The 16,109-nt window shown below is 31.6% G+C and overlaps 1 protein-coding gene across 3 annotated transcripts in view; it reads right to left on the reverse strand.

Annotated features, from left to right (window-relative positions):
- Positions 1-15,310, reverse strand: part of LOC142328628 (ATP-sensitive inward rectifier potassium channel 11-like) — a 92,690-nt gene extending 77,380 nt beyond the window's left edge. Inside the window, exon 1 of one of the 3 annotated variants that reach the window (XM_075372474.1) lies at positions 15,033-15,310. In XM_075372474.1, coding sequence (XP_075228589.1) covers positions 15,033-15,034 — 2 coding nt within the window. In that variant the 5' untranslated portion in view covers positions 15,035-15,310. Of the gene's footprint in view, positions 1-197; positions 412-15,032 lie in introns of those variants that run through there. The other 2 variants (XM_075372473.1, XM_075372472.1) reach the window with 2 other exon arrangements.
- Positions 15,311-16,109: the final 799 nt, after the last annotated feature.

A 16,109-nucleotide genomic window follows, 5' to 3' on the forward strand; every position in this document is an offset into this window, starting at 1 on the left:
CGTGATATATAAATGCAGCTTCGTCTGCATTTATATATCACTTCTTATCATTTTATATATCATTAATATCATTTTATATATCATTTATATATCTATAAGTACATTATTTTTCCATTAAATTACCGTCACATTAAGTGATAATATACATGAACAAGTTTTTACCTAATACGGTTCTTTTAGGTAACCCAATTACTAACCTGATTTCTGACTGATGTGCTACTTTCTGCCAGCAAGTTAGCTAAACCATCTGTGCACCACTTCCCTTAATCCACTGTCCCATATTATACGTAGTAATATGCTGTGATTAACTGTAGCAAATGGTTTTGTTAAATCAAGTAGAAGGCCACTGACTTTAGGTTCTTCATTTAAACTTTTTACAACCAAAGTCATAAAGCCGAGAAGTGCATCCTCTATATCTTTTTTTTTCTAAACTGAAATTGATTTTTAACAACAAAAAAAAAATTATTTTATTTGGAAAATTTAGAAAATGAAATTGATAATTTTATTTGAAATTTTTATAAATATCTCGGCTTATAATTTAATTTTTTATGCCATGAACCCTTTTTGCTAACGGTATGACTTCATTTTTGAGATCATCAGAATACTTACCGGTCTCAATTCTTAAATTAATGCTGTGTGTGCGAATTTTCTTAATATTATTGAGTACTTTTTTTCAACGCTTTAACTAGTAGCTGGTTTCATTTTAACTTTTAAAAACTTATTAGTCTTTATTGACAGGTCTTTTTTACAACAAATTATTAAATAAATTAAAAAAATAATCGTTAAATATTCAATTTTAATTTGATCAGCTTCAATAGTAACAGTTTCAAATTCATTATCTTTACGGATTTCCCGGTAAGCTTTTTAATTATTTTCCATTCAGTCTTAGCATTACCTTGACACTTTTGAAGTGTTATGATAAAAATTATTTTTGTGTTATCAGTTTGCAAATTTTTTTAAGCATTAAGAATATTATTCAGTTTGTGATTTTACTGATTTTTTTAGGTTTTTAACATAAAAACTACTGTTTTTAAATTTTTTACATAAATATTTATTTATCCAAGGTTTAAGACGTTTAAAGTTATTATGAAGATATGAGTATTTGAAAAGATATAAGGGATCAGATTAAAAATAAACAGAAGACAAATCGGTGATTGATAAACGTCTGTTTGAGTTCATATACATCGATGTATGGATTGAGCGTTGTAAGTTGAAGTGGTTCGTTCCTTGGTCCATCAGCATGGAGCCTTCCTCCCCACCACTCTCTCAAGTCAACTAGTAGCCGTACGGCTCATTCTACACAGTACATTACGGCTCATTCTGTACAGTACTAGAGATAATAACCCAACGGGTTGGGTTAGTATTGGGCTAGTAGTGAACGCGTCTTCCCAAATCAGCTGATTTGGAAGTCGAGAGTTCCAGCGTTCAAGTTTTAGTAAAGTCAGTTATTTTTACACGGATTTGAATACTAGATCGTGGATACCGGTGTTCTTTGGTGGTTGGGTTTGAATTAACTACACAACTCAGGAATGGTCGTACTGAGACTGTACAAGACTACACTTCATTTACATTCATACATATCATCCTCATTCATCCTCTGAAGTATTATCTGAAAGGTAATTACCGGAGACTAAACAGAAAAAAGACGAAGTAATAGAGATAATGATTGTCCAAACAACCTCTTTTACCGATTAGTGATTGCTGCTCTTCTCGCCGTCGAAATTTAGCAGTGCTTATTAAACAGCATTCGCTGATAAGTTGTACCGTTGTTCGTGCGTGTGCAACATATAATTGTAAAAGTAGATAGAAAGAAGGTGAGCGGATTATCATTCTTCTATAGTATACAATTCATTAGTAATTTCATAGCTGTTTCATTTTTGCTGTACTCTAAATAGATAGTGTCAGTTCTAGACTCAGAATAGCGGTTACTTGCTCCAGGCAGTTTTTAAAATCAATTATAACCGATGTTATACATACAATATTATAAAGTTGGCTACAATTAGACTAATATATATTCCGTTATTAAACAAAAATATATGTAATGAATTCATTCATGAATTAACTGAATTCGAGTACAACCATAACATTGGAATTTTTGAGTTCCTGTAAGCATTTCCAGTTTGCTAGTTGTAGTGTTACAGTACAGTTTATCAGGGTGAATAACTCTGTCTAGTTCACCATTAGACTAATCCACCGGGTTAGTTTCATGCCGGGTTGGTCTAGTAGTGAACTCCTCATCGCAAATCAACTGATTTCGAAGTCAAAGGTTCTAAAGTTCAAATTCGATTAAAGGCAGTTACTTTTATACAAATTTCAATACTAGATCGTAGATACCGGTGTTATTTTTTGGTGGTTGGGTTTTAATTAACCGCACTTTTCAGGAATATTCAACCTGAGACTGTACAAAACTACACTTCACTTACATTCATATATATCATCCTCTGAAGTAATACTTTAAGGTGATTCTAGAGGCTTAACAGAAAAAAAGAGAAAGAGATAAAAGCATAAACTGCTTGATTATTTAAATATTACTAACTCTTTTGGGAAAGGATTTAAAGATCCAGTAAAGATAGTAAATAAAGTCAAAAATGGAAAATGCTAAAATATAATGAGATTTACTTATCTACACTTAAAATAGATGTATACTAGTTTTTTTGATCAAACAGTTTTTTTGATTCAAATGTTTAAAGACAGATTATTAACATTAGATAGTTTTAATTATTTTTTTATCTACAAATTTATGTAATCATTTACATAAATTTGTTTATGTACATTTATTTTAAGAAAAAAATTATTGGTCTTGCTACATCAAACATAGTTTTATGCTATAGACTTGGAAGAGTAATTTTATTCAGCAACGTTATGAAAATAAAAAAATAAAAACGTTTACCTGCATTTAATAAGCATGTATTGAAAACTATATTTATTTCCATTTATTCAATGTGATCTGAATTATTTTTATACGTATTCATCTATATTCAGCAAAACTATATTAAAATATTTTGCCAACTTAATCGTAAAAATATAATAAAAAATTATTTAATTACTTACTAATTTAAATAACCTGATCAATAATAAATGGGAAAATAAATTTAGTGATTGACTGAAAATTTTAAAACAAACTAGACAAAATTACCACATAATTACATTTCATAAACGGAAGTCTAGGCACATAGCTTACAGTTCAGAAAAGTGATAAAAAAAGAAATGGGATTATAATAAGGCCTGTTAAGTTATTGTCTGGCTCGGCATAAGAATGAGGGAAACTCTGTACAGTAACGGACCGCTTTTACAGTACTTGGCTAGCAATCCATTTATATGCATCCATGATAAATGTGTAACAGTCTTCAAGGTTTTTATCTGTGTTTTCAACTGATGTGACCGTACACATCATAATATACTGTGGGATTATGCAATGAAATTCCTTTGAAATTATACCGATAAAATACTTTGTTTTAAACCTAATAATAATGTGATCGATTCTCGTTTTACTGTTTTCAGTAATTGATCTAGGCCAATTTATCAATAATTTTAAACCATGTTCATTTATTCAGTTTTAATCTTCAAGTAAATTAAGGTTGTCGTCTCTAGTAGTTAGGTTCTCGGTGTACTTTATCGGCTAAAAAAATCTGTCTACTTTTATTTATAAAGCTATATTTATTAAGACATATGAAGATTATATAAAGATAAAAGAATGAAGAAAAAATGAGACATATTAACATCTAAGTAACAGCCCTTCAAATTCATGCATTACTTAGGTATTAATTTCGAAAATCGCAGACTTTTTTTTAAAAATATACTATTATGTCAGTTGAATCAACAGAAATAGTTTTAAGTCAGTAACTCGGTTGGTGGGAGGGGGGGATTAAAAAGTTTACTTACTGTAAATTATTATAAAAGGCATTATTAGATTTATAATATTTACTTTTCTAAGAATTTCGTAAAGTTTCATGAATATAATATGTGTTCATGAATCTAAATACACAATTTTTCAAAGATTTTTTTTTTTTTTTATTTGTTAGGGGGAATACTAGTTACTTACGCCCGATAAGGGGCAGTGTCGGACTTGCCACAGGTTCCGCAAGGTGTTAAATGCGTATGTGCTCCTGCGGCCTACCGACTAAACCTCAACCATCTTACCAACTCCTCCGGTCCAGGGCCAGACCAGCATTGAAGCATTACCACGGCCCTGGCGGGTGCCTTCGGACTCAGAGGATTCAGAGTCCCTGTGCGTTATCACCGTCACTGATCCACGCAAGCACGGACCTGCCTCTTTCAGAGAACTTTCTCCAGAGACTATTATTCCGCTGGCGGCACTGTAGAAATCCTACCGAGTACCCAGCTCAGTCAGTCAGCATTCCAGTTCTCTCTTCTATTTCCTTCGTACTGAGAATATTTGCTACCATACTTCATTCCAAATCCCATTGTCTAGTTTCTTTCAACATAAATTCTATCACATTTTCTGGTGTCAAGTTGGCTAGTTCAGACGAGACCCTAAAAGCATTCCATCTGTCACAAATAAACAACACATGTTCCGGAGTATCTTCCACTCCACAATATATACAGTGAGAGGATCTTTTTTTGAACCTGTTTATGTACGTCCCAAATTCCCTGTGGCCCGAAAGGAACTGCATGAGGAAGCATCACAACTCCCACAACCCTTCCGGACCAAGGGTTCAAGTCTGGGAATCAGACGCCTGGTCCACGCTCCTTTGGTGTTGAGGCTTCCCAGGACGCCTGCCATTCTTCCAGCAATATTTGGTTTGCATGTTTCTTGATAAAATAAACTTCTTTACACCAGCTCTAGGTCCAGACTTTGTGGGCGTCAGTTTCCTTAGAGCAATCATGGCCCTCTCAGCTTTTGCAACAGCTACTCTGGTATGGGTAGTAAATTTCCTGAATCTCTCCAAGTATACTCCTAAGTACTTAACTACCCTATCCTTCTTTATTATTTTTGTCCGTCTACTACAACAGACATATCTCTCAATATTCTTCGGCCAACAATCGACAACACCGCCATCTTATTGGGAACCAGCTCCATCCCCCTTTCTCTGAGCTAGCCACTGAGTCTATAGTCGTTATAGCTTCATTGGACAAGTCTTCAACCCGGTCCTCTGTATTTGCAGCCACCAACAGGGTCAAATCATCTGCTTACGCAACCATCTTGGAACCCTTCCCCGCGACGGTCGTACTGCACTACATGTGCAGTATGCCACGTTCCAGCGTATTGGCCCGAGAACCTATCCCTGTGAGATACCACCAAACATTAAACTCTTCCCAGCCTTCCTCTTTGTCCTCCAGTAGAGTTCGTTCGTGCAGATACCTGTTGATAGCTGCGAACAAGTATCTGTTCACCCCTTTTGCTCGCAGCGCATCCAACACCACGCACCACGGAATGCTATTAAATGCGTACCGTATGTCAAGAAAAATTACCGGGGAAATTTGTCTCTTCCTCCTTGTTCCAGCGGCCTTGTTGGGAGCACATCCCATTACGTAGATAATAGCATCAATAGTAGAGCGCCCCGGATAAAGCCGTACTTGTTGTCTGAGAAACCACCGGAGAGCTCGTATTTCCTCCAGTATCCGTCTAGCAATCGTCCGTTCGTACAGTTTTCCTGTTTAATTAATAAGACATATAGGTCTATAATTCTTAATTCTCCTGCATCCGGTCTCCGGATTTAGGAACCAGGACTAACCTTACAACTTTCCGTTGTAGCGGAAATCTCCCCTTCCAAGAATCACGTTCAGTACTTCCAATAGGACCCAGGAATGACACACTGACAGTCTTCTTATTACCGACCCCGGCACCCCATCCGGACCTGTGCTTTTCTTTTTATTGATTTTTTTTTGCCGCCAGCTGTAACTCCCTCAGAGAGGACCTGTACACCTCATCACTGAGAATCTCAGACCACACCTTTTCCACAACACAGAAAAGGGATGATTTCGCCCTCTTTGGCTGGTCCCTAGACAAGCAGGGAAGCCGTCTAGCAGCTTCTTAGTTGCTATCTAGAAGTCTTTTCCCAAGGGGTTGGAGTCCAAGTCAGAAATTACTTTATTCCAAGAATCTGATTTTGCTTTTTTAACCGCAGCGCTTAATTTCTTATAGTGATTTTATACTCCGACTCAGCCAAGTAAATATTATCCGACCGTCTACCCCGCAGTCCAGCAATTTCATCGGACCACCAGTAGACCTGATCCCTGTTAGACCTTATCGCCTTGGAATACTTCTGGCATTCTTCCTACAGGAGCTTACTCAATCTTGTAGGTTTATTCAGGTTCTTTTTCAATTCTTCGTCCTCAGTAATGACCCAGAGGATCCCTTAAGCGTGTCTCTCACTGGGTTTCCATCTTGCGTGACCCACCACACTATTAGATTCATGATATCCTGGCTGGTACAGAACAGGCTTGTGATCGCTGCAGTGGTCTTCCTCAAGCACCCTACAGCCTCTACCCAGATGTATATTCTCGATGAGACCCTCCTCTTGTAAAGGTAGGTACTGCCGGCTCGCCAATGACCACAAAGCCCGTGGTAGCTAGCGAATTGAAGACCTCTTCTTGTGTCTCGGAGTCCACCTAGTTCTAGGCTTAAAGATGTATATTTAATTTAATGCATATATATTAAGAAAAATATAAAAGGACAGAAATGATTTAAGGACCTACTTTTCTAAATACTAAAAAGGGACTCTACCACTTATAGTCAAGAAGGTCTTTTTTTATTAATTTCACACTCACAATGCATTTTAATTCATGTTTTTCATAGAAAAATTAAGGTAACAAAATTTCAAAAACCTTGTTTAGGAAACATTTTAAAATTATGATTGATAATCAGTATTGAAACCTTAACTTCTTGGAATAGTCGGACCGCTATTTACAAGAAATCTTTAGTAAATACCTTTTCGGAATTTACGCCATTAAAAAATATATTTTAGGTGATAAGCGATTTTTCTAACTACTGAGCCAACCATGTCACGATTCATACCTTTGTCAAAAGATTCGTTATTGATAATAATCTCTTCTTAATATTTAAATATCCTCTTGGTTTTGTAACAGGTAGATCCATTACTGAATTTCAGTATGAATTTATTAGAGTAGAATTTAAGGAGTTTTTTTTAATAAAAGGATTAAAAAAATAATGAGAGGGATAATTAAAGGTCACTTATTATTTAAAAGTAACAATTGCATTATGTAACAGAATAAAAATTACTTATAAAAATGAATTGATGATTATACTTTTAACTCGGTATGATTGTTATTTTTAATTAATGAAGTTTTTTTCTGTTGTGTACTAGTCTGTAAATTTATACTTTTTTATGTTGTAATAACCTTTATATCAAATTATTAGAGCAGTTTAAAATCGAAATTAAAACTTTAATCACATAAAAATTTATGAAAAAAAACTGATTGAAAAAACGAATTAATATTAAAAATATTTGTTCATTTTTTTTTTCATTTCTGTTTAATTTTTTGAAAGATATTTTTTAATCTTATGTGTTTTAATTTATAATAACTAGCATTTCCCGTCGCGGCTACAAAACACATAATAAGCATTTGAACATGAATACAAAAATTAATTCCTCAACGCCAAGATTATTTAATTTTTTTAATAACAAAAAATGAATAATTCTTCAAATAAAGTATCTTAAAAAGAAATGAAAGCAAATAATACGAATTGTCCACGGGTTGAAAGAAAGGCAGAAAAACAGTAGGTCAGGGCTCGCTTTGCTCGCTCTTCCCGTCTAGCCATTTAATCTGTTAACGAATTAAAAATTCGTTAAATTCATGCTTATGAAAATGATAAATAAAAATTAAAACCTGTTCAGTTTATAAAAACTATCACTATTGTAATTTTTCCGGGACCTTTTTCGGTAAGCGAGTAACGCCTTTTTTTTTCTTCCAAATCAGTTGGTATTTAGAGATATTTGCAGAGAAATTATAATATAATCTAACCAAACTTAACCTCGCTCGCTAGTCAAGGTTAGTGAGTGAAGCGAGCGTACGTTAAGTTTGGTTAGATTATATTTATAATTATAAGCAATAATGCTTATATTGGATCTCTCTCAGGTAATTTGGAAGACCCACGTTTGAATAAAATCGACGTGTAGAAATAAAAAAATGTAAATACTAATCCAAAAGTGATTGCTAATATGGAAAATTGGTCCTTTTTCGGTAAAAATGTTATTTTTTTAAAGTTATATAAATGTAAATATGCGCCTTTTATTTTTATTTTTGAGAAAAAAAGGTGGTATTGCCTACCAAAAAGGTCCTTTTTCAGAATGAGTAATAAGAAGCTTCGCTTCAAAAATTCCATACTTGACTGGGACTCGAACACAAAACTTCAGATTTAAACTAGCACACAAATTTGTTGTTGTTTTTAGATGATAATGTGTATGAAATTATAAAAAACCTTTCACATTCTTGAAATAAATCAAGACTTGTTTCTCAGTTATCATTTACTTTATTTTTTTCATTTTTGAAAAGCAAAAGAGCTTTTAAAAAATGCGTTACGTTCAATGTTCATGTTATGTTCTCTCTTTAATGAGTTACTGTTCATATGTAATGTAATTTTATGTTTTTCTTTTTATCAATTTATTTTTTAAGACTATAACCTTTGTAATATCTTTTATGAGAGATTGATTTCATGTCCATTTAGCTTTAAAAATTTTTTCTGGTTAAAGGTAGTCCCTTTAAAACTCCTATATTACAGGGATGATGCTCCAGAACCTTCTAGTAAGAAATGTGCGAAAATAAGAAAGAAAGAAAATTACGGATATGAACCGACAAATTAAAAAGATTACAATCCCAAAAACAACAAACAGCAAAGGGGAAAATGGAAAGAACTTCTACAATACTGTGAAGTTTCGGATAAATAGATGTTTTGAAACCATTACATTTGAATAAACAAGGGGATGGACAGGCTACTCTTACATCAGAACAAGACTTATGCTCCGGAGTGTAAATATTGCCGAAAGCTAGCGAGTGGGAGAGTGTGCGATAACATTGCGCATTGACAGTCGAGCGTACGACAAAAAGTGCGTCACGAAATATATTCCGTTTTGCGACGGTGTTCTGTCAAAGAATAAGTAAGAGGTGTCCTTCATATTCATTGATAAAAATAAAGCTAGTTTCATTGTTTATATAGTTGAAGTAAATCCTTGTATAAAGTTTACTATTGATTTATTTCCTTGATGCACGTATTCACAAAAGAAGCTTTGAAGTTTGTATCAAAATATGGAAAAGGAATTTTGTAGTATATGAATGATCCTTTTCATAACAAGTTTTAACACAGTGACTTGGCTTTGTATTTATTTCAAGTCTAACTGTATTACTGAATATTAAACTCTCTCTAAGGGAAAGGTTTTTCCAAAAAATTCAAGATTGCAGATAAAATAAATTATGAAACGCCTTTCCTAAAAAAAAAATATATTTTACAGTGTTCAACGCCCGGTAGCCCAAATTAAGGCAAAACTATTTTTTTTCTTATATGATTTATCCTGCAATATGAATTTTACCCAAAAATTTCAAGAGTTAATAAAAAAAAAAAATTAAATTTTAACAATAATTTTAATTTTTTTAATTCCTTAAGATACCTTTATTTCTCCCTGTCGAAAACAAATTTTGTGTTTTATTAATTAAACATGCATTACAAGAAAAGATTTCTGAAGAATTAAGATCAGAGATAATAAAAATGAATTGAAACTTAGGATTTATTATGTTTATTACAAAAGGTTCACTGAACTGGGTAGTATAATTGACATTACAAGTACTAAAAATCTAAAAAATGGAAAGTAATTCAGCTCTCGTGATTTACTACATTTTTCTAACGAGATTTTCAATTTAAAAATCCCTCCTCTGTAGTCAACAAATTTTAGATGATAGTTTGAGCATATATTTTTAGAATGGTAAAGAAAACGATGTTGTTAAAGGAAGACTTTATAACAGAAGAAAGTACAGCTACATAAGAACAGGTAAATAGACTAGGAAGAATATGAATGAACAGAAGAAAAATGATAGGAACGAAAATGATTGAGGATATGGTGCGGGGGGAAGTGGTTCTTAAGTCTCACTAAAACCTGTAATTCCAAATAAAGGAAGAGAAAATTAACCAAGAATAATTAAGAAAATGTGGTTAATTTTATATGGTTTTACTTTCGAAGATTTATCTTGCCTTTCTTTTTATATTATATATTTATTAATTTATAGAAAGTGAACGAACTTATAAGGGAAAAGTATAACATGAACTCAAATGATAAAAAAAAAAGATAGTGAATTGTATGAGACACCGTGGTTAGGATGGTAATATTTATTTTAGCGAATGAAAAAAATATTGACGAAGTATTGCAATTTAGCTACCTGGGAAGTTTCATTTTTTTTATGGAAAGATCTATGCTGTCCGATCACTCAGGCTAAATAGCCTTTAATAAAAAGAAACGACTGCTGATATCCAAAACTATACCACTCTTAGCAAAGAAAAACGTTTATAAAAGGATTTGCTTGATATGCGACGACATATGGCTCAGAAATTTGGAAAAGGCAGAACAGGAAACTTCAAAATATGTTGTTGACATCTAGCCCTAAGAATATTATGGAAATGTGCCGTACTTTTTGTAAAGGGGTTCAACAAGAGCAAATAAATTGCATCATCGTGGTTCACCACATTGTTTGAAGGAATGGTTGAGGGAACAATATTAAGAGGAAGACCAAGGACAGGGTTTGTAAACGATATCAGATGGAAAAGATAATTCTGCATTGTCAAATCAAGCATCTTATTTTATAGAGGCAGCTCTTGGAGAATGATTATGCTATCCAGTAAAGATGGGTTGAAGAGAGAAAGAATAAATCTATTACTAATGAAATTACAATAATAGAGAAGCTCTCTTATTGATTAAATAAATCTTACTTGGTATTTCTTTCATTATTATAACTGTTGATTTAAAAATAAAAAGTGTAAACGTTTATTATGTTTACGTGTAACATTTATTTTTAAATAGAATAGCTTTTAAAATTTAATAATTAGGAAAATAATAAACTGAATTACAGTTTATATTTGTATTGTAAGCTTTATTTTAAGGAATTAAATATTGTAACATTACAAGCTGTTTACAAATAATGAAATTTGAATGAATGAAATGAATTAATATTATTCGCTGCTTGGAAATTAATTAACATAATGAAAACATGGGCCTTTAATAGTCAAAAATACACAGTATTACGTAGGTTTATACAAATTTCCTTTTTCTCTCTTTCCCTTCCCTTTCTCTTAATTAACTCTTTCATTTCTTTTACTTAACTTTTCAACTAACTAAGAAATAAATTTTGCGAGCAGAATTATAAAAAATTTGTAGTTTTAATAGATGAATAGTCGGAGGTATATTTATATTTTTTGTTCTTTATTATTCTCTTTTCAAGCATTGTTAATTAGAAAGGTGTGAAGTACTTTTCAGGTGTAATATTCTTTCCACTGTTCATTTTTTATTTAAAATAATAAATAGTGAAATAAAGAAAATTGTATTATATAATTCACAATTTGGTTAAATGCGAAGATCAATTTTTCAAAAAACAAAAAAAAAATAATATATAAAATTAAAAACAAGGTTTAAAAAAGGAGGAATATCAAAATGCTACATATAAAGTATTTTTTAAAAAATGTATACACATTTTGAACTGATAGAAAATTTATTTCCTTACCTACAAGGTTAAATTTTTGGAAAAAGTAAGGTTGTACTTCCATTTGAAAAATAAGTGTACTTTCTGGTCAAATTGAATATTTCAAATGGTGATTAAAGTAAATTTTCCAAATGGTGGCCTTTGCACGTCTACCAGACAAATTAGAGGATTATGGAACAGTGTGTGATATGTAGAAAGGTTGAATAAGGCATCTTCGCACGGCTACAAGTGATGAATCTTCAGGTGTTGTGCTGGAACTATTTCAGAGTTCACCAAAAAAATCTGTAAGGCAAGGGTCACTTGACAGTGGTGTAAGTGCTAGTAGTGTGCGACTCATTCTGAGTAAACGGAGTTTGTTTGTTTACATTTCAAGGCCGGTGCAAAATTGTATCCTGCGATCTGAGTCGTAACTCAGATCGCAGGTTACAATTTTGTGAATGGGTTCAGGGAATGGTTACATGTAAACTGAATTTGTGAGTAGCATTGTTTCGTCGGATGAATCACAATTCAAAATTAATGGAACTGTCAATAGGCATAATTGTTTGTACTGGGCTGAAGATAATCCCCACGTTACTGTTGAAAGGCTGTGAATTTGCCTGGTGCGAATGTGTGGTGCGGTTTGTTTCCTAGGGGATTCATTGGGCCTTTCCATATTGATAGCACTGTAACTGGAGAAAAAAATACCTAATAATACTTGCTGATTTCATTTTCCCTTCCATTCGTACAATGTACGGTAATGACAGATGTTATTATCAACGAAATAGCGCCCCGCTGCACTATCATACCGATATATGGGATGGGCGTACCTGGATTAAAATGTACCAGGCCAGTTGATAGGACGAGGGGACCAATCGAGTTTTCCTGCACGTTCTCCAGACCTTACGCCACTTGATCTTTATTTTTATGGGATACAGTTAAAGATGAAGTGTACCTTCCATAAATTGCGTAACCTGGACACACTTTGGTATGAGATTCAAGTGGAATACGCAGAAATTCCATTAGATACTTTGGTGCGAGCTGTAGAAACAGTCGTGACTCATACTCAAAAATATATCGATGCTGAAGGCCACCATTTTGAACATTTACTTTAACCACCATTTGGAACATTCAGTTTGACCAGAATGTACACTTATTTGTCAAACTGGACTGTAATCCTTACTTTTTCTTGAAATTTAACCTTGTAGGTAGGAAAATAAAATTTCTATGACAGTTCAAAATGTGTATACAATTTTTTGAATAACTCTGATTTACATATATAGAAACAACAACATTTAAACTAAAGACTATTATTTCAGCAACTACTTCATTGTTGTAGAGCTTGTAATAGACCAACGAGTACGACCAAAAAGCATTTAGAAATTATTATGCAGTATCACTGTATCTTTTATAGGATGATTTGGAATAAATTTTAATTTATCTGGTTATTGTGCAAAGCAGATTACTAACGTCGTCAATAAAACTAGTTATAAATCAAACGATGCAACTTTATTTATTATAATAAATGAAAATAAAGTTATTATGTAACATTATTATACAATTAATACATTTTCTTATCGTACCAAATGGGTTCTTGTAAATTTCTTTAAATTTTGTATCACAAAAAACTTAAATTTCCAGCGAAAACTCTTAAAACAAAAAATTCTGTGGGTTTCGGCGTGAAAAAGTTTCAAATGTAGTGATTAGTTTCTTTGGAACTAGTTGAAAGATTCATTTAAGTTTGTTTTTTACTTGTTTTGTTTTTCAGCACGATTTAATACTAATTTCATTTGTAGATAATGAGTCATTGCTGTTCTCTGTTATATAACAAAAATCATACAGCGTTTTCTTTTTTTACATTAGTAAATAATTTTATAAATATTATGCAAATGTTTAGTTGAACCTATCATAATTTAAAGGTTATGTGATAGCACATATGACATAACACACGTGCACTGATTTTAGAAAAAGGTATTCTCAAAAAAAACAACCATCACATTCCAGGCTTAAAATGATTTAGGATAGGATGATATATATATATATATATATATATATATATATATATATATATATATATATATATATATGATCTTCCCTAATCGGTACACCAAACCGACTGAAGTGTAATTGTACCTGACCCAAAATGGACACCTCTTGGGGATGGACTTCACTCTTTTATGGGCATTGTATGAATATTGTTTATCACAGAAAACAACTTTTGACTGGTATTATTGTTTATACCTTACATGACAGCCATAAGATAGTATAAATCAATAATTTAACGTGCCTACTTTTATGATTAACTGTCGTTCATTAGGGGAATTATAAATGTACTGTATTTTATTAAGTATTGTAATTTATTTCTTCATAATTTGTAGAAGAAATAATTTGTTACAGATCTACTTTTTAATTGATTTATGCTTACTATTTTATATCGCATTAGTTTTTCTTTATATTTAATCTTATAAAATTATAAATTTTATTCATAAACAATACAAAAACAGTTTAATAAATATCTTCTTTTTTTAATTTAATTACAGTGTTTATATTTACTTTGTATTTTTTATGACCGTTGACATATCATATATCATGGAATTTTTATTTCAAAATTCATTTTTTTATGTGGTTAATATATAATAAATAAACGGTAAATATAAAATTTTATTATCACGTGGTTTAATAACATAAACAAACAAGGAATATATTTTACTGTGTTTAGATATTTCTAGAAAACACATCTAAAGAACGTTCTATAACCTATAAAAACGTTTTATTTGTCAATTCAGCGAATTTTAACATTTTGATAACCTACATTTTTAGTTAGCCAACTGTTTTAATAACTTATATACTAAGAGAATGTATTGTTGTAAGTTAAATAACCGGATATTTAAAATTTGATGTAGTTTTTATAAAAATATATCTTTTAAGAATTAAAATCATATATAATGATGGAACGGAGGTTATGAAAGAATGATATATATCTCGAATAATCGAATTTTGTTGAATTTTCTAACTGCTAAAATATTTTTATTTATAATTCTTTATTGAAAATAATATAAAATGTTTATCCCTATATGTTAAAATATTTCATTTATTTATTTTTCTAGTGATAACAGGCTTACACCCAGTGACAATCACAATATTTACTTATGATTGCCGTGATAAATCTTGTAGGGTGAAAAAAGTACAAAGTCTTACTGGGATTCAAATCCAGATTTTGTAGGTTATTATTTATTGTTAGTTTATTACTAACAATAAATAATAACCGAGAAGTTATCAATTACTGAGGAGTTTTTTATAATAATTTAAAATTAAAAAGAAAGTATTCTAAAATCTGTCAATTTTATATTTAACTTTAAAATTAATTTTAAATAAATTATTTTTGTACTTACATTGTTATACGATTGAAAATAATGTTTATCCGCTTCCAAAAATAGAAGATGGAATAGTAAATTTAAGCGTATCTTAGCACTAGTCGGATGGTCATTTACTATGTATTCAGTAGATTGTTGTATAAGTTAAGAAAAAAAATAAAAAAAGACGAAGAGCTAAATTATTATCAAATTGACTGCGAACTGACTACTAACTTCATCAGTTTATTTGCCGACAGCGGCCTCTACCAACTCTTTTCCTTTCATGAACATTTCTCCGCCTACGCTTAAAAAGTAGAAACCTATTCATCAGTTATTACGAACGCCCTTGTTATTGTCACGATGTACTGCAGTACGATTCATACTCAGCGCGCGCACGCGCGTGTGCCCACACACACATACACACAAACGAAAATATATATATCGTGTGTGTATGTATGTATACACGCTTTAGCATGATGATTAGCTTAGCGTGTCGCATGACTTGATGACACCAATTATAAATTATATATGCGTGGTCACTAATTGTTTCACCTACAAAACTGTAACTAGTAGTAACACGAAAATTAGTGCCGTACTGTTTCTTTCACGCAACACTTAGTTTTAAATGCTCAATTAGGTATTATTTCCTATCGTGCATTTTTATGTTTGGTTTTTTCTCCGTGATCTGATAAGTTGTAATAAAATATTTATTTATACCAATGGGTTTTTAAATTTTAAATAATATATATATATATATATAAATTTACTTTATTGAAAAAAATTGTACTTCACAATCAAAATTAAATTTAAATACAGTTTTTATTCCACAACCGTCGTAATACAATTTATATTTTTGAAATTGTATTTGCAATTATTAATAATTATATTATACAAATTTTGAAAATTAGCATCAGTTAAGTAATTAATTAGGAATATGTTCCTGACATCCAAAATCGATTCAACAGATATTTTTTAAATGCCGATTTCTTTTTGTAGCTGGAAATTTAAATTTAAATAATGTAACCGTACTTAAACAAAATTAGGACCTGTCCTCAACTTTGCGAGGGGGTTCTTTGAACGTGCAGATCATACTCTTCTCCATAATATCAGATGAGT

The sequence above is a fragment of the Lycorma delicatula genome, chromosome 8 (genome assembly GCF_047948215.1).
Source record: "Lycorma delicatula isolate Av1 chromosome 8, ASM4794821v1, whole genome shotgun sequence".
NCBI lineage: Eukaryota > Metazoa > Arthropoda > Insecta > Hemiptera > Fulgoridae > Lycorma > Lycorma delicatula.